The 20,813-nt window shown below is 35.2% G+C and overlaps 1 protein-coding gene across 1 annotated transcript in view; it reads left to right on the top strand.

Moving 5' to 3' along the window:
* Window positions 1–20,813, top strand: part of ADAMTS19 (ADAM metallopeptidase with thrombospondin type 1 motif 19) — a 213,363-nt gene that overhangs the window by 100,489 nt on the left and 92,061 nt on the right. The window contains exons 9-10 of the mRNA XM_036315582.1: window positions 12,751–12,891; window positions 14,285–14,435. Of these exons, the coding sequence (XP_036171475.1) occupies window positions 12,751–12,891; window positions 14,285–14,435 (292 nt within the window). The remainder of the gene's footprint in view (window positions 1–12,750; window positions 12,892–14,284; window positions 14,436–20,813) is intronic.

Here is a 20,813-nt window from a genome sequence, read left to right as displayed (position 1 = left end):
CAGGGTACATACCTAAGTTGAGGATTTGATCCCCAGTCAGGGCATGTACAGGAGGCAACTGATCTATGTTTCTCTCTCGCATCAATGTAAATGTTTCTTTCTTTCTCTCTCTCTCTCTCTCTCTCTCTCTCTCTCACTCTCTCTCTCTTTCTCTCTCTCTCTCTCTCAAATTAGTTTTAAAAAAGCATATCTTTGGATGAAGAAAATATAACAACAAATTAAATAACAAATTCAACAAATTAAATAAGAAAATCTGAGAACATAAAGCTCTATGATTAAAGAAATTGAATCAGCACTTTCCCAAAGAAAACACCGGATTTAGACATAGGAATCGGTTTAGAGATAAATAATACTGATATTATCTAATTTTTCTAGAAAATGACAGAAAATTCCCCAACTCATTATTTGAGGCTAGTATTAATGTAATATAGAAATTAGAAAAGGACAATTATGAGGAGGAAAATTACAGCAGTTTTTATCTGAAAATGATACAGAAATGTCAAGAAGACCTTTTTCAAATAAAATAGCAATGTATTAATAAACAAAGGTAATACAAGGGACCAGAGTTGCCTTTTATATCAGGATAACAAAAGTCACATATTTATTATTTTAAAATCTTATTCCCCACACTAAAAGATTAAAAGTAAAAACTACACCATCTCAGTAGATACAGAAAAAGTCCAATAAAATAAAATTTACTCATATTTACCAAAGTTAATGGGGAACATCATTCTTAATGGTGAAATATTAGAAATTGCTTTTACAAAGTTAAGAAAAAAAACAAGGGTCTCACTATATCTGTTTCTGTTATGTATTGGGGGTCCAAAGAAATACAGCATGACAGAAAAAATAAAAAGTGTAGGATGAGAGTGGAAGACAAAGGTATTTTAATTTGCAAATGATATGATTGCCTACATAAAAACATGATAGAATGTACAAGTAAAGTATGGAATTAATTGATGAGTTTAGTAAGATTATTGGATAGAAGATAAATATACAAAAATCAAATGTCAGAACAAAAATCCAAAATATCATTTTAAAAAAGGATATTATTTACTCTAGTAAATAGAAAACACAAAGTACTTAGGAATAAATCCAACAAAATATAGGAAACTCTATTCCCCTATTGAAATGCATTAAATTTTCCCTGGCTGGTATGGCTCAGTTGATTGAGCATGATCCCATACACTGAAAGGTCATGGGTTCGATTCCTGGTCAGGGCATCTACCTAGGTTTCAGGCTCAGCCCTGGTACAGGCACCTCATTGATGTCTCTCTCTCTCTCTCTCTCTCTCTCTCTCTCTCTCTCTCTCTCTCTCTTTTTCTCCTCCCTCCCTCTTCCTCTCCTTTCCTCTCTAAAATCAATAAAAGTATATTTTTAAAAAACTTAAAAAATGACTTGAGGTTCCTGGAAACTTGAGGTTCCTGGAAATTGCAATAAATATACCATCACAGCTTTTCTTATGGAAGTTGGCAAAGTATTTCCAAAATTTATATATAGATGCAAATTGCCCCCAAATAGCCAAAATATTATTGGAAAACGAATAGATGAAGATGGAGGCAAAGACAGAGGAAGACGGGGAGGAGAATCATCTGTGAATCTTGGACTATTATGGAGATCAAGGACTATTATGAAACTATGGTGGTTAAGACATTTTGACATTTATGCAGATAGAGAGAGTTAGAGCAAAAGAATAAAATGCAGAGTGTGAATAGGGTTAGTGTTATATATGGAAACCTGAGGGCTAACCGTGGTGCCATTGCAGACCAGTAGAGGTAGTTGACTATTCAGATATATGTGATGGTGCACCTGGTTTTCCACATGTATAAAAATGAAATTAAATACTTTCTTCATATCATTCCTAAAAATCAACTTCAGGTAAAATAAAGAGTGATAAATCACAGTTAACACTTTTAAGAGAAAATATCTGAGACTATCTTTAGGACTTCAGGGTTGAAATGATTTCTAAAACAGCACACTTTTTGTGTTTTAGAAGACAGAGGAATGAGATCTGATATAGAAGTCTGACATGGATCTCAGGATTGGTCTTGTCCAAATTTCTTATTTATGTGATGTTTCCTTTAATACTTAAGTTATACTAGATTGCATAACACACACATAGACACATACATCTATAGTATGTATAAACACATCATAACATTTGTTTTTATGAAAATATTTCATATTTTTATAATGAAAATAAAACTAGAAAGGAGTGGCAAAATGAGCATTATTTGTGCAATTGGAAAACTCAAGGCAATCTAAAAAATACCTATTATAATAATAAAAATGTTTTATTGGCCTGTTACAAAACTACATAAAAATTTTTGCTTTCCAATGCATAAACAACAGCCACTTGAAAACTATTAAGAAAGAAAATATAATAAATGTATATTAAAGATAGCAAAAAATAAAATAAAAATTTAAAAGATAAAATACCTAGGAATATACTTACACAGGAATGTACAAAACTTATAAAAAGAAGAATTTATAACTACACAGAGAGTCATAAAAGTGGTTTAAATAAATGGAAAGACATTTCCTGGTTTGGAATAGGAACAGTCAATATTATAAAATGACAATTATCTATATCTAAATGTAATGTGATCTGCCCAAAAATGCAAATAGAATTTTCATTTCTTTTTTTATTAGACTTACTGATTATAGAGTCCATATGTAAAAATCAACATAAGAAATTCCTTGTTAAAAAAAAAAACAGAAATGGTGGGAGGAGAAGAGTGAATGTTATCAGATACTACATTTCATAGTACATAAAGCAGTTTGTGCTTATGCTTGAATATGCAGACAAGTCAATAGAAGAGTAAAAAGAATTCCATTTATAAGCAGGAAATGCTGTGGAGATGCAGTATATACTAAAAGCTGCACCTATAATCATTAGTGGAGGAAATGAATTAGTAACAAAAGTAACAGGAATTTGATTCTGTACCTTAGACATTACATCAGAACACACCAAAATGATTCTGTACATTGAGATATATTGTTTTGTTGGCTTTTTTCTTTCTTTTTTTTCAGTCTAATAGGGAATGTCTATTCTAGATATGAAATCTATAAACATTTACGGACGAGTCATAAATTTAACAACTCACAATTAAATAATCAGAAAAAATACAATAATCAGAAGATAAACCACTAGCAGTGAAAGGATTTGCAACATATGACAAAGTAATATTTTCCTTAATATAAAAAGAGCTCTTACAAATCAATACACAAATGACCAAAGTCCCATTTGAAAAATAGCAAAGAATATAACCACACAACTCATAGAGGTGTATCCAGGGCTTATATAAAATAATTTTAGCATCATTCATAGAATGCCAGTTCAGACCACAAAGCAATTCTACTTTCACCTCTCAGATTACATCAATCTGTACAGATGGATCCATACTGACTCCCACTATAAGGACCATTTGCTTCCCTTGGCAAGAAGACTTCCTGCTCTTTCCCCTCATTTTTTTACTCTTCCTTAGATCACTTTTCCAGCGAAGTGCTCCATGGGGAGGCTAAATCCCTCAATCTGTGCTTTCAGAGGTCCTATGCAGTTTCTGTTTCTAATTTTTTCACAGATGCTGCTTTACAGTATTTGTATGATTGATTATTTGATGTCTGATCGGATTGTGCTTCCTGAGGACAGAGGCTGTGTCTTGTTTGTGCTGTGCATTGTTGTTGTCATTTAGCATTGTCTCTCTAACACCTTTCATATGTGCCCAATAAATAGCTGTTAAGTGATGTTTTGATAATAGTGTAAAGTGAATGAAAAGTGTTGGAATGTGTGGGAAAACATATTACATTTTTGAGAGGAGTATAAAGTGGGGCACTATTTTTGGAGGCCATCTGGCAATAGTTATCCAAATTTAAATAGAGGCCTGGTTTTGACTCGTTTTAGCTCATTTTGCCAGCTTGAGTATAGCACATTTTAAATTATAACTTAATTGATATTTGTGTTTCTTTGTTTACTAGAGTGATTAGACATCTCATCTTTTTCTGATTTGCTAAATTTAGCCCCATTATGTAAAAATAATGAATAATTATAAGGACTTAAAAATGGTCACTATTTTACATTATTAAAACTTTATTTTTTGATCATTTAGTATCTGATGGCTCACAACTTTCTTTTCCTAACTATAAAAAGTGCCCTTTTAAAATATGTCATATTCTTGAAATAATTCATTCTATGGGCATAAAGTTGTGGACAGAATTGTTTGTCTTAAAATCAATACATGACATGGTTTTGTAATTTGACATTAGCACATTTATAAGAATTTATACTTGTAATGGTGTCTGGAAAATGAAAAAGCTCTAGCACAGCGGTTCTCAACCTGTGGGTCGCCAACCTGTGGGTCGCGACCCCTTTGGGGGTCGAACGACCCTTTCACAGGGGCCGCCTAAGACCATCAGAAAACACATATATAATTACATATTGTTTTTGTGATTAATCACTATGCTTTAATTATGTTCAATTTGTAACAATGAAATTGGGGGTCACCACAACATGAGGAACTGTATTAAAGGGTCGCGGCATTAGGAAGGTTGAGAACCACTGCTCTAGCAGATTTCTGTATTTTTAAAAATTAAAAGAAACTGTGTTAAACATACACAATTTATTCACTGAGAATCTCATATGATAATTAGATTGCCTACTTTTTAGAGATGTTGAATGGAGAAAATTTTATAAGTTAGGGGAAATCTCTTAACAAATCATGTCATAAAAACATACAGCATTTTTTGATATGAGCAAAACACGTGTTTTAGGGTTTTATTTTGCTTTTTAAATTGGAGGAATATGTATTATTAATATATATTATTAAACTTTGGCACAGAGACATGGCTTTTCCACTAAATTGGCAATTCAGGAGTTGTTTTTTAAACGGAGAGGCTAATGAGGTAATAAATATGCAGAGTTAGCTCCTTGAAGGCAATATATATTTGGGACACCTGCTAAAGTTTTATGCCAGAGTACCAAGAATATATATGGCCCGGCCGGTGTGTCTCAATGGTTGAGTGTCGACCTATGAACCAAGAGGTCATGAACCAAGAGGTCATGGTTTGATTCCTGGACAGTACACATGCCTGGGTTATGGGCTCGATCAATTGCGGGAGGCAGCTGATCAATGATTCTCTCTCATCATTAATTTCTACCTCTCTCCCCCTCTCCCTCCCTCTCTGAAATCAATAAAAATATACTAAAGAATCTATGTCTGTGACTAACAAGCCTTTGAAATCAATGAGATTTACTCACATACTCTGCTGGATACTGTGCCAAGGATAGAACCAAGGGCTAGGTTATAAGTTTGCATCTTCAGACATCTGCATTTCTGTGATTGGCACCAATAATGTTACCATTTCTTTAGTTGAGACATCTGAAACATTTTTAACTCTTTCTTCCCCTAATTCTTTCCATAATCAGTTGCCACATTCTCTTCACTCTTCATCTGCAATAGCTATCTCCTCTGTCCATTCCTTCTCCTGTCATTCCTCCAGGTTTGGACTATTGCAGTATCTACCTCACTGGTCTCCTTGCCTTGCATGTCATCTTTCTGATCTATCTCACACATTAGTGGTCCTCATGGTCCTCATCTTCAGTTTAGACATCTTTATTGCCCTTTACTATCTAATGAATGAATTCCAAATTCCTTACCCTTAGGTTCTTAACTTTTATAGAGTGGTCCCAATCTACCTTTCTGACTTTATAACCCACTTCTCTATTTCACGAATGGAAACAGTCCATAATTTTCAATTTTTTGTCTTTATTATTGCTTTTGCTTATCCCAACTCCGAGCCCTTCTTTCAGTTTTACTCACCCATTAACAACCAACATAAATGCTGTCACTCTCGGGAAATTAGAACTGAAAGTTCGGCTGGAAATATATTTTCTTTTTAAATTTGCACTGTTTATTATCAATACCACTCACCACTTAGTTTCTCATATGTACTGATTTATACTGCTATCTTCACACACGCACACACGCACACACACACACGCACACGCACACGCACACACTCCCGCACACCCTACTAGATAGCAATCTCTCTGAAAATAGGATTTCTGTTTAATATATTTTTTCTCGGCATGAAATTGAGTGCATTGTACATTATAGGCACTAAAACATTTGTTGTGTGAATGAATAAACATTTGTTGTACAAAATATTTATCTTTTGGACAATCATCTGGAGATACAGAGTAGAAGGTAATTGAATTCTAGAAGAAGAGAAGAGGAATTAGTTTGTCAAAGAATGCAATTGCCTGACTGAGTAAAAGAAAATATTATTATACAAATAACTATGGTTAAATATTTTTCCTTTTTGGTACATGCTATTTGGAATTCCTATATAAAATAAGCTGTGGAAATAAAATAGTTAAACTATGTATTGGTTATTATAAGTCTACTTTGAAGTCTGGTTGCAAGGTCCTATCTAATTAATTCATGCAAGTCCTGACATCATGGGTTTTGAAGGACCAAATCCAGCAGTTTTAGCAATAGAACCATTGAATCTAAAATTCTGCTAATTCAATAAGAAGCTAGCATATGCCCTAGGAGGCATTCTGCCAAACATAAATTTGGCTCATCTCAGCTTGCTGCAGGAGTACTTTTTAGAAGAGAATAAAATATTTGCCTTTTATTTTTGCATTGATATGCATCAATAGATCTACTAGAACTAGAAGATATATTCTAAATGGAGGGTAGACAGGCAGTAAGAAGTAAGTAAGAAATGAGGATAAAGGCAATGCCTCCTCATCTAGGATTATTAGGGTGGGAAAATATGAAATAATAACAGATTGCTGTAAGTAAATAAAAATAAATATACTCTTACCTCTGGAAATCCATTGCTCCTTAAAATGTCCAAAATTAATTACTCGGTTAATAATGCTCCTTAACCCACTGAAATGGGGAATGGCTACATGTAAATTTCCTGCCCCCACATTTTGCTCTTTAGAATTCCATATGGCAGAAGTCACAAGTATCTTCTTCTAACACACATGCCTCAGTTAGTGTTAGAAACTACTCATTGGGCAGATGAGAGAGAAAGTGTATTAGGGAAATGCAGACTTGGACCTGAATTCTTGCTCCAGCTATTCACTGAATTGAATGTTAGGCAAATCCATCTGTCTGAACTAATTTTCTTCATCCCTAAAATTTGGATACATTTTCCTTGCAAGGTTCTTTATTAGATTGGTAATGCCCTAATTGCATGGTGCAGTTGTTAAGACATAATACAGGGTGAATGAATAATAAGAATAATTAGTCATATTATAATTTTTTACGAATGCTTTTATGTAAAATTGAGCTTTCCAGCCTCTAATGGCCGTACATTCAAGGAGTGATTTAATATCCTTCTGAATGCTTATTGGATTGGCAGGCGAGTGAGCTTATTATGGAGAGTCTTATAGATCACGAATATATAGCATTTGTATTTGATACTTTATTTAGACCATGATACCAGTTATAGTTATAAGGAGTTTGTCCAAGTTAATAGTGATAGTGGGACTTGAGCCAGTATAGATGTGGCTGCACTCCCACACGAGGTTCTCTTCAAATGTAGGTTTGGATGCCGTGCTATCATAGAAGAGGGAAAAATCACCCAGCTAAAGAGTAACCTTACCAGAATTGGTCTGTTTGCATTTCTCTAATATATCTTGGTAAATGTATGCTCTAGAGCAGGGGTGGGGAACCTTTTTCCTGCCAAGGGCCATTTGTATATTTAGAACACCATTTGCTTAATATAATTCACTTCATATAAATGCATGTTGCTATGGAAAAAGCTCCTAGATTTATTGAATTTGAAGTCCCGCCTGCAGTGGCCTTGGCAGGACCAGACCAAATGATTTCGTGGGCCGTATTTGTGGCCTGCGGGCCGGATGTTCCCCACCCCTGTCCTAGAGTAAGGCAAGCAACATTGATTGAGCAGAATATCTGTAGACTTTTCAGGCTACGGTTTCTCTAAGCCAGTAAGAAGCCACATTAGTTCCAACTTTTCATCACATTTACAGAATATTTAGTTGTATTTTCTATAGACATTTATTTAATTAGGTAGATTCAAGGAATTAAAAAGAAAATATGACAGTTCTTGGTCTCTGAACACAAATTCTAGGTGAAAATAGTTTATATATATCACTTAAAATTCACCAGAAATAGAAGGTAGTTCTGATATATCTTACTTGCCATATATTTGAAGGGCACAGAAGTTTAGGATTGTGAGAAATATACGCTAGGATTTTTGAAGCGTCTTTTATGCAGGAAGAAGGTGTTAAAATTGAGTTGAATTTATAAATACAGATAAGCTGGGGAAAGCATTCTGAAAGGAAAGCACTGTGCAAAAAGTAGGCTGGAATGAACCGTTCCTGTGAAAATTAGATTGAAGTCAGTTTGCAGATTGTTTGAAAAACAGGATAAGAAGATCATTGGTTCATCCAATTGGTTCAGTTGGCCGGACCATCATCCAGTACACCAAAAGGTTGTGGGTTCGATTCCTGGCCAGGGCACATACCTAGATTGTGGTTTCAATGGATCCCTGGTAGGGTCACTTGCAGGAACAATCAGTTGATGTTTCTCTGTCTCTCTCTTACTCTTTCCCTTCCTCTCTCTCTAAAAAGATTTTTTTTAAAGTCCATTGGTTCTCTGAATTTTAAGTAAGAATCATCTATAAAATGTGTTAACATAGTTTCTTGGGCCTTATCTCTAAATATTCTCTTGCAATCAGTTGGAGTAGGGCCCAGGAAGCTGCATTGTCACTAACCCAACATCATCACGCCCTCCGATTCTGATGCACACAGTTCACATTTTCAGTAAATTGCTTGTCAAGGAAAATGAAAAGATTTTGCCTAGGAAACTAGTTCGTGTATTAATGTATTTCTAAGAAACTAAAGTAATTAAAGCAATGTGAAGAGTTAGGGGGCAGGAGGTCAGTGAAGTAGACATTACAATCCAGGATTGAAGAGAATTAGCACTTGTCAGGGTTGACAGTACATAGTAGTGGTGTGAAGGGAGGGAGGAGAGGAGAGCTTTAAGGAATGTAGAACTAACAGGATCCAGGCATTTATTAGCTGCTTAAGGGTAAGAACTGGATCTTATTCATTTTCATGACTCCAGCTGTGTACCCAGCATATACAGCATATAGTGGGTTCTCAACAAGTGTTTGTTGAATTGCTAGATAAGCCTGTTACATAACACATGGCAAAGTAAAAAGGAATCTTTTTTTTTTTTTTTAATATATTTCATTGATTTTTTACAGAGAGGAAGGGAGAGAGATAGAGAGTTAGAAACATCGATGAGAGAGAAACATCGATCAGCTGCCTCCTGCACACCTCCTACTGGAGATGTGCCCGCAACCCAGGTACATGCCCTTGACCGGAATCGAACCTGGGACCTTTCAGTCCGCAGGCCGACGCTCTATCCACTGAGCCAAACCGGTTCCGGCAAAAGGAATCTTTTTGTATCTCTAATTAACCTCTAATTTTTTTTTACCTTGTTGCTAACTTGCTTTTAATTGGCTTTTGACTTGCAATAGAGGTACATATTTAATTGTTTTGTGCAAGTTGAAATAATTGAAATGAAATATGAAAAGTAATGAAAATATCTTGTATTTTCAAATGTTAGTCTTTTTTCCATGAACACACAGCAGTGGACTTACATCAAATCAGATATAGCCAATGAATTGTATGAAATTAAATGTGATTTTGTGGAAATACAATCCACTTCCAGTTAGATATTGCTATAATTAGTTTCTTTTTAAAATTGGTTCTTCCATATAATATGTGGCTTTTAGTGCGAAATAATGTATCATGATAAAATGGTTAATGTGTTCAACACAGACTTACTCTTTTAAAATATTGATCTTTTAAAAATTATCCAAAAAGTGTGAGTGAATTTATATATGTTCTCTTCTGTAGCTCTTTAACCATCAAAGGGACCATCTTCAAATCCGAGTGCCTCTCCCCCCAGCTTTCCGCAGGATATCACACAACTGCCTGGCAGGGAGTTTTAAAAGTTGAGAAGTTTTATAAGATAAAAATATTTTTTCAGTTGACTTGACAACCATGTACAATGTTAGTGGAGAGTTTATTTGCCCAAGGCTCTTTGTCAAAATGAATTTAAACTGAGATTATTAAAATGTAGCTCAGTCGCACAGTGTGAGGGGAAGTGTTGCTAGTGTCTCACTTCGAGATGCATACAACTTGGCTGTGGGACTGTATGGACATTTTTGCTACCAGAGAGGAGACATTTGTAATATAAAACAATAAATCATTCGCACTAATTGAGAGTTTTGATCCAGAAAGAGAGGCACCTCCTCTTTTTTAAAAAAAAAAATCTCTAATTTTGGTGGTTTAGAGGTCTCTCAACTTGACCTTCAGACTGCCTGGGTCTGAGACACAGCTCCACTATTAATTAACCTCAGTGCCTTCCTCATCTGTAAGATAGAAGTCATGATAATGGAAACATTATGAGAATACTGTGAGGAGTAAATGATATCATCATTGTAAATGATTAATATAGTGGCTGGAACAGATAAAGGTTCACAATTAATTGTCTTATTTCAAATGCGTAGAATCAGGACTAAGCAATGTCTCCTGATGACAGGTCCAGATGCGTGGTAAAAAGCCCTGTCCCAATTTAATGATAATCTTTTTTGTTACAAGTTAAATAGCTTTAGGAAAATTTAACTAACGGTAAACAATGCTTGAATCACCAGCTTTCTCCGTGGCTGTAGCTAATTTCTTACATGAGAATCAAGATCCCAAAAGGAAAATGCTCATCTGGATGAGAAGTTGTAATCTTCCCAATTTAGAAAATCGCATTACACTACTTGGGGAGAATGTCCAAATTGCTAAATCTTGGAAGCAGTTCCTCTTCTTCTCTCAAATGGACACATTATTTAAGAAGTTTTATTATTTCTGAGAAAGATCAATTGTCTTTCAAAAATAATAGTATTTGTGTATGGTTCAGAGGACTGCACACCACCGATGGAGGGCTGAGCGTGTTCCATGTGGCCGGTGCCCGTTGATATGAGAGTCACCCAGCGACACTGCTCAGCTGGGCTCTGTGGTGGAGGGGACAGCGGTGCTGGCAGGGGCTGTGCCAGAACCGTACAGTTAGAAATGCACTGAGGATTCCTTATCCATCCAAGAGATGGTGCCATACTTGCAATTTCTTGTTTTAATTTAACATTGGAACAAAGTAAATTCTTGTCCTTATTATGTTCTTGGTTTTCCTTAAGTCCACAACTTTCACCAAAGTCAGCAAATCCAACAGTTTACCTTTAATGATTATCTTTAATGATGTTTATCGCTTTGTGTTTTTCGACAAATTCAAACAATAAGATGTATTTCTCTGATTTACTGCCCCAATAAAAAGAATAGTTATGAATTCCTACTATAATCCAGCACTGTGCCAGGCATTGTACATCATCCCTATGCAAATGTCACAGCCAGTCAGTAAAGTATTTTAAACAGATGAGAAAACAGAGGCACATTTATTTTATTATTATTATTTAACTTGCCTCTGTTCACATGAATAAGGAAGATACAGAATTCAAATCTCTAACTCCAACATTTTTCACTCTACCCCTAGTAACTGAGCTGGCCCATACCTGCTTGACAGCATCTCTTATTTTTCCTCTTTGTTTTCAAAGTATGAGAAACACACATCTTCTTATTCTCTCTGTTAATCATCTTATTAATGTGTGTTGATACAGACCCTATTTAAAGGCATTAATTAGACTAGGAAAGATAAATGTGATTCATCATATAGCTAATTTTTTTAACACTAAAAGTGAAAAAATGATATTCAATAAAGTGTTTTTAGTTTCATTTAGGCTATAATTTTTATAGTCTTCAAAGATAGGAAACATGGTGAACTTGTTATTCCATTACTCTTATTCATTAATTAATTCCATCTATAGAATTTTCTTTCAAAATATATTGAGTATAATAATTTTTATTTAAATTCTTAATTTATCTTAATGAAAATATAGTTTGATAGTCTTGAGAATTTTTTTATTTGAGAAAATGTAGTCTACTTGTCTTTTTCCTTAGCAGCTTCTATCATAATTCTTTTATTAGTGTTTTAAAACACACTATAGATATTCTTGTTATTCACAATTTTTCATTCTGAAAGGCTATTCCCTAGATCAAAACACAGTGAGAAAAGGGCAGTTTTTAGACATATTCAATTTAAAATTATTTTAGTACATTTTAAGTTAGATTTTTAGAATGGAATTCCAACCTAACAAAACAGATTCAGAATTCAATAGGAAAACTAAAGATGGCCATGAATGTCGTTTCCCAGAGACAGTTTGTGTTATCTGAAGAGTGGAAGAAGATGGTCCAATGAAGCGCACAGTGAAAATGATAGTTTAATGTGGTTGTGGATGTGATATAATGTATGAATAAAGGATCTCCAGTCAAGAGAAGGAATCTCAGTTGGCCAAATAGAAATTTACTACTTCTATGTGTCTCATACAACTACCATGTGAAAAATATATCTATAGATGACTTCTATATAGGTGAACTAAGCATATTATTTGCTAGGTTGATTGGGAAAATGGTTTTTACTAAATAGAAATATAACAACATTTAAAAAAATCAATCAATCTGAAATCTGATTTTATTTGAACTTTATAACAAATTTCTCTCCCATTATTGTAAGTCTTTAGCTGTTATTTAATTGCAGTTTTAAAAAAGCTAAAAGTACTTATCTAATGTAATTTTAAAATTTTAATTATATTTCGAATCAGCATGGGCATTAATCATGACAATGACCACCCGTCATGTGCTGACGGTCTTCATATCATGTCTGGTGAATGGATTAAAGGACAAAACCTTGGTGATGTTTCATGGTCCCGATGTAGCAAGGAAGATTTGGGAAGATTTCTAAGGTACTGAGGTCACTTACTGTTGCTGTGTTATGAATGATTATGTGTGCCTGCTTCCTCTGCCAGCCAGCGAAGGTGGCATGGCAGAGCAGGACACCAGATTGGGAATCAAGGCACTTGGTCCCAATTCTGGCTCTTCCACGGTCTCATAGTGTGGATTGGGACATATTATTTAACCCACCTGCTTCTTAGTTTCCACATTTTCCAATTAAACATTGGGCAAGGTGATTTGTAAGGTTGAAAAATTATAAGGATTTAAAAAATCTGTCACAGTCTCTAATTCCTTCTTCAGAATTTCGCCGTGGGAACACGCTCATTGCGCGTCACTCAGCACATCTCTTGTCATCACAAGGCACCACTTTCACCAAAGCTGCACCTTTTCATTGAGAGGCTTCTGCACTCTGACTCTTTTTTTTCATCACTGCATAGTTTTCATCATTACAAATAGCCCTCGATTCTCCTCCTTTCCACCTTCAACAGCAGTAACACTTAGCTCTCACCTGGTTGGAAAAATAAGTGAAAAATATTATTATTGTTTTAATTTTTATCTTAAAGCCCATGTTCTTTAATTATCCTTTTGATCATAAAAGAAGCAGCTGAAACAGTGGGCAAAAGTAGTAAGAGAGGGTTTGCTTAAAGTATCCAAAAGTCTACGTAAGAAATATAGAAACACCTAGTTAGCTAATTTTACTGCACTGAGAAATCTAATTCATTTTTACATACCATTTAAATTATAAAGCCTATGTTTTCTGCTAAATCTACTAAAACATGTATTACATTGCCATAATTCTGCTCTGAAATATGTACAATATATTCTGTGCACGCTCTTTGTTGTGATGGTATAGCCACAGCGCTCTGGGCATGTCATATGAACACACCGGGTCACTGGAGCAGCTGCCCTAATGAGTTTCTAAGGAACAGGGGAACATGTGTGATTTTGTTTGGCTGCCCTCACATGAATCAGGATTATGATAAAATTAAATGTCACCTCATAAATGGAAGTTGTATTACAGTGTCAAGCACAGACATATTCGTACTATGCATACTCACTAGAGAATGCTTTCTATAGATTCTTTAAATCCCTGCATGTAGTTCATTTTTTACCTTCACCCATTGCTTTTGGACAAGCTAATTTCTGAGTCTGTGCTTCTCTCGTCATCTTATAAATGTGTAAAATAGTAAAGCCATCTCAGTGTTATGTAGATTAGCTGAGTTAATCCAAAAAATTCTGTTATCTTGAACATTATTATCATTATTAGGATTATCGTAAATGGAAATGCGTATAAATAAAAATCAGACCATATTTTTCATCTTATGAAATATTTCCTGTTGCATGCTAATGATAACAACTTTTTACAGTAAATTCAAAATTTTACACATATCTGCATATTGTCAGGTCAAAGGCCAGTAACTGCTTGCTCCAGACACATCCCCAGAGCGTCAATGCCGTGATGGTCCCCTCCAAGCAGCCCGGGATGACGTACACCGCTGATGAGCAATGCCAGATTCTTTTTGGGCCACTGGCTTCCTTTTGTCAAGAGATGCAGGTAAGGGTTGTATCCGGGTGGGATTTGTAAAGTGTGCGTTCGCATTCATTGTTTAGACTTATTGATTAGAGGAGGGGAAGGTGACTTTATTTTAGAGTTTGTGGCTCAAATTCACCCCAAACTTAGAAAGCAGGGTTTTCTAAGATAGTGGTTCTCAACCTTGGCTGCACATTAGAATCACCAGGAATCTTTTTAAAATCCTGACTTCTGGGCCTCGTCCTACGGAAATCTTGTTTCTTTGTTATGGGGTGGGGCCACAACATTAGTAACAAAGAAACAATTTCCGGAGGATGAGGCCCAGAAATCGGGACTTTATAAAGATTCCTGGTGATTCTAATGTGCAGCCAAGGTTCAGAACCACTGCTCTAAGAGAAGTTTTCTGCATTTTTCCCTGAGCACTTTGGCGCTGATAGAAATAAGGTGTGGGCATTTAATAAGGAATGACCGTCGTTAAAACTTTTCCTTCTAAGCCACACTCCACTATAAGTGGAAATATTGTTTTTTATTTATTTATTTTTATTGTTGACATGGTTACAGATGATTTTAGAGACTCTTAGAGCTAAGAGGTTGGACTTCTGTGTTTTCAAAATCTTATTCTATACTAACCTTGAAAATCATCATTTTGATCCCAAACTAGTGCAGCATGTAAAGTGTAGGAACTAGATAGGTAGAGAGATAAATAGATAGAGTCGTTGAAGAGGTTACTTACAAATTCAGTCTCTGATCTGACAAATATTTATTGAGTTCCAACTACTTTCCAGACACTGCTCTGTGCACTGATAACACAGCAGGAAGCACAGACCCCCACCTTCATGGAGCATACATTTTAGTTGGGAAAACAGACAGAGAGCTAATATATAAGAAGTATCGGGAATACAACCTGGATGGGAGCATAGGAATGGTGCTGTTTTATATAGGGTGATCTGGGAAGGCTTCCTATAAAAGGTGACACTGCAGGGGTGGGGAATGTCTGGCCCGCGGGCCATGTAAGGCCTGCCAAATCATGTGGTCAGGACCTGCCAAGGCCTTAGGGGTTAGTCAATGACATGCTTAACCAAATATAGCAGGCCAATTTCTAAGCTGATAATTTTGTATGGCCTGTGAATAATGTTATAAATATCCAAATGGCCCTTGGCAGAAATAAGGTTCCCCAGCCCTGGTTTAGAGATTTGAAGGGTGTGATAGCAAGCTATGCATTTATCTTGGGGGGACTATGGCAGGAGGAAATGGGAAGCAGAATACCTTGGAATGGAGTTTTGGCTATATTTTAAGTTTAAGATGCCTATTAGACATCCAAGTAGACATGTAAGTTGGTACAGGATAGACAGTGGCAGGAGGTATAACAAAAATATTGGAGGAAATAGTTATTAGTTCTGCTTGTTAAGACACACACATATACCTTCAAGTGGATACACGTGGAATTATTGCACCTACCAACCTGCCATCTAGACTTTACCCAAAACAAATCTCCTAGAAGGCAAGTCCATAACATCGAAGGAGTTGTCACTGTACCTCTGGCACTAAAGAGAGTGCTCAATAAGTATTTGTTGAGTGAATAAATGAATCGGTTAAATGATGGAATAGTAATTCTAAATTTTCACTCAGATAGTTGATTCTTAGCTACAGACATACCTCATTTTATTGTGCTTCACTTTATTGCGCTTTGCAGGTTTGTGGCAATTCTGAGTAGAACAAGTCTATCAATGCCACTTTTCCATTAGGCTCAGAAGATGGTTAGCATATTTCGGTATTAAAGCACTTTTAATTAAGGTGTTTACATTGTGTTTTAGACATGGTGCTATTACACACTTAATAGACTACAGTATAGTATAAAAATGATTTTTGTATGCCCTGGGAAACCAAAAGAAATTGTGATTTGTTTTATTGCAGTGGTTTGGAACTGAATCCACAATATTTTCCAGACTTGTGGGTATATGACAAGATAATGTGAAAATAACCTTCTAAAATACTAATTTAACCAAATTAATTATTCATTAAATTCAGTAATACATAATTCAATAAAATATTAATTTATGACTACATAAAAACCAATGGATAAGGCCAGACAACTTTTGTTTCACAGCTTAAACATGTTAATCAGGCGTCCTTACCACCATTCCATCTCCAGTTATAAATAACTATCAAGCTGCATGGAATGAGGATTCATAGCAACTTTTCAACGTGTGTTTCTGGTAAAATGTTAGAGACTATGGCAGTTGGTCTATAGTATTTAAGTTACATATTGCTCTTCCATACTTGTAAACATTTATACACAAGCACTAGTGACTCTGACATTACATACATGCTGACCTAATTAATGATAAATTTACCCGAAGACATAGCTGTAAAGATGCTTGAGAAACATCTTGACCCCCAGCAATAATAGCTCTCTCTTCTGCATTAATATGCTAACTTCTTGGATATCCTTGTTCCTGAGTTCTGGTGCCTCTAGGCCATCTGGCATCTTATGGCTGAGCCAGCTCCAACTGCATCAAGTCATTATAATAGCTGCCTGTAATAGCCTAGCTGAGAACACAGATGTATGGATGTTTCCCTAGAAACAGCAAGAAGTGGCCACACAAAGTTACATTTTTTGAGTAGTAAGGAAGTGTGCTAAAATAATTGAAGACCTCCGGGAAACTTAAGGCTCTGCCTTTGCTTTTGGACAGGCACATTGTGAATTGTATACGTACTACATTGTCTAGAAAACTTTCTAGTGTAGTTGAGTTATATGGTGACTTAAAAAAGTTACGTAGAAAGTTCATTTTACATTTCTCTAATACCAACTTGATACATCAAAGTATGTAGGACTTCTAAAACCTCCCATTTGATTCCTCAAACAGTCTGGTAGTGAGTTAAGGTATCCTACGAAGAATTCTAGAAGACTGAGTCACTGTGAGCTGGCCTTGTGAAACTGCAGGGTCAACAGGAATTTGGACTTAAAAAGGCTTAACATGAAATTGCCCCCAATGGCTAGTAGTTATTTGGGCAATTCAAACAGCCTAATTGATAAATCATGTTGTCGAGACTGAAGTTGTAGATTTTATAAAGTCCTTCCTTCCTATAAGATCTGTAAAGTTATGGTGGGTTTGATTAGAATCAACAGGAATTGATTCAGCCTGTTCGGCCATCTAATCAAAGGTTCATCTTACCCTTTGAGTCTTAATGCTACGGTCTATGAGCACATGAGTTTGATGGCAGCTTATTTTACTGGATAATCTACCTCTTTAATTCCTTTCCTCAGAACTATTATTTTCCCACGACTTCTTATGGACATGGGCTTTTATTTTTTAAGTCTCTTTCTTTGTAAATTGCCTATCTTCATTTTTGCCAATTTTTCAATTTTATACTTTTCTTGCTGATTTGCAGTTATTTCTATAGTCTAGGTGAGAATTCCTTATTTTAAACAGTGTCATTTGTGTCTTAACTTTGTATAGTATTCTCTGTCTTTTAATTTGAGGTGGTTAAATCCATCAAATTTTCTCATGGATTATGCTGTTTTTGTTTTGTTTTCCTTCTTCCATACTCTGCAATTAAATTTCACATGGTACATCCATTTTCTTTCAGCTTACGTATTGCTTTAGAATTAAAGACATTTTGGATTTTTAAAAGATACCTTTTATTAAATACATCTACTTTGTTGCACTGCAATAAGATGAAGTCGTCTGTATGATGCCAATCCTTTAAGATGTATTGAAATTTTCTATTTAATGTAATATATGATAAATTTTAGTATTTGTTCTCTGTGTACTTGAAAGGATGTGAGTGTTCTTTAAAGTTCATTATCTGTCACTAGATCTTAGATGAAACATATTAATATTATTATTCAAAATATCTATTTGTTTGCTTATTTTAGTTTGATTGATCTATCAGTAACTAACAAGCATGTATTAAAATACCCAACTTTATTTATTTATTTGTCCCTGTAATTCTGACAGTTTTTTCTCATATATGTTGAGTTACATTACAGGGTACACGCACATTTAAAGTTTTTTCATCTGCTTGATTTGTTTTTCCTTTTCCATTTTTTTAAAAAAAGGTTTATGCCTTAAAACATTTTTGTCTGGCACTAAAATCACCATCCTGGCTAATATTTTCATACTTTCTCTTCAACCTTTCCAGATATAAATATAAATATGGATGTTGATATGGCTAAATAGGTATGTCTACTAGAAAAAAGCTATTGCTAGATTTTATATTTTTCTGTTTAAACCAAGTTATAGTTCTTTCAAATTTTTAATCAACTGATTTAACATTTTTATGTTTATTGTAATTAGTGGTATTTTTAAAAATATATATGTTTTTATTGATTTCAGAGAGGAAGGGAGCGGGAGAAAGAAATAGAAACATCAGTGATGAGAGAGAATCATTGATAGGCTGCCTCCCGCACATCCCACACTGGGGATTGAGCCCACAATTCGGACATGTGCCCTGACTGGGAATTGAACCATGGCCTCCTGGTTTATAGGTCGACACTCAACCACTGAGCTATGCCAGCTGGGCTACGAAATTAGAGTTTTTTTTTAGGATTTTTATTGTCAACCTATTTTATTTTTGTGTTTCATTTTATGCCATTTTTTCCCTTTTCTCCTTTCTACTTTCAATTGGAGAAACGAAATTTCCTCTGCATTCAGAAGTCATACATTCTTTATATGTATTTATGTATATCAGTAATTGTTTTTTTTTCTTGCTAAATCATATTCCACTGGTAGATAAACTATTTTGTTTATCAATTCACCTCTTCATAGACATCTGGGATGTCAGCTGTTATGAGTAAGGCTACTCTGAACAATTGTGCAATGTTTGTGAGATTATTTATGTAGCAATGTTTTTATTCTGAAATATTAATACTTTAATACATTATATATTAACTGATTGAATTATTATAAACTGGCTTAGGAACTAGCTGTTTTTATAAATAAAGTTTTACTGGAAAATAGTCACCGCTGTTTGTCCACATGTTCTCTTTGGCAGCCTTCAAGCTACAATGACAGTGTCTAATAGTTGTAACAGAGTCCATATGGCCCACAAACCTAACATATATACTATTTGGCACTGTACCAAAAAATTTTGCTGATCCCTTTTACAGATGATGCTCTGGATTTTCTTTTATTCCTCCAAAAAGTTTTGTTTTCAGAGGCAATTAAGTTTGTTCGATTCAAACTGGAAACTTTGTCCTACCTACAGGGTACAGCTACTCATATCTTGGATAAGTTCACTCTTCCCTTATCTCAGCTATTGGAGTATGTCTCATATTTGTATGGGTTGAGTGCCAGCTAAAGATTTAGGCTTCTCTATCTCTTTACCTTTTAGGATTGTCCCTTCAGTTTTTTTAAAAAAAATGTTTTTACTGATTTTTAGAGAGCGAGGAAGGGAGAGGGATAGATAGACACATTGATCAGAGAGAAACATCACTGATCGGCTGCCTCCCGCATGCCCCCTACTGGTTATTGAGCCTACAACCTGGGTATGTGCCCTGACCGGGAGTCAAACCAATGACCTCTTGGTTCATGAGGCAATGCTCAACCACTGGGCCACATTGGCCAGGCCCAGTTTCTGTCTTTACTGTTGTTTTAGCCACCAAATGTCATACCATGAGCATAAGCCACTATTAGGTCAAAGCTGCAAAGATGGTGAACTCAACTTGTGCCACACCTTCAGCTCCCTAAAAAATACACGTGCTTTTATCATTCTCCAGAACCACCGGGAAGTTGCTTTTTGTTTATGGTGGTTATTTACAGAAGGGTTTGTCTTCTGGGAACTTACTCCCCCGTTCCAGAAGGGGGAATCTTTATATCTATCTCTTTTGATATGAAGGAATTCTGGATCATTTCTCTTTCAAATATTTTTAATAGTTTCTTCCCATTTTTCATTCTTTGGGACTTTATTAACTAGGTAGTAACAGTTCTCTTTTCTCTAAATTTGCTCTTACTCCTTCAATTTTTTATTTGTTGTTTCACGTATTTATGCATTCATTGGTTGATTCTTGTATGTGCCCTGACTGGGATCAAACCCACAACCTTGGCATATTGGGGCAATGCTCTAACCAACTGAGCTACCTGGCCATGGCCACACCTTGACTCTTTTTTTTTTTTTTTTTTAACACTTTCTGATGTGCTCTATTGCAACTTGCTACTTCATTTGTTCGTTAGACATAGTCTACATTTTTCTTCCCATGTCTATTAACTTTTGCCACTAGCAATCTTGAAGTATGTGGAGTCGGGAGGTAAAAGGAAAGACAAACTTATTTAACTGTTAGCAGCCAAGTATCCTTTGTAAAGGGATAAAGTTATGAGATATAAGTGAGCTAGATTTCTAGTATTTCTCCTACTAAAAGGAAGGTTTATAATGATGGCTGAAATCCAGTTATTGTTGCTT

This window comes from Myotis myotis, unplaced genomic scaffold (assembly GCF_014108235.1).
Source record: "Myotis myotis isolate mMyoMyo1 unplaced genomic scaffold, mMyoMyo1.p scaffold_m19_p_6, whole genome shotgun sequence".
NCBI classification, from domain to species: Eukaryota; Metazoa; Chordata; class Mammalia; order Chiroptera; family Vespertilionidae; genus Myotis; species Myotis myotis.
The sequence above is the reverse complement of the archived record's forward strand: the minus strand, read 5'-3'. Positions and strand labels throughout refer to the sequence as shown.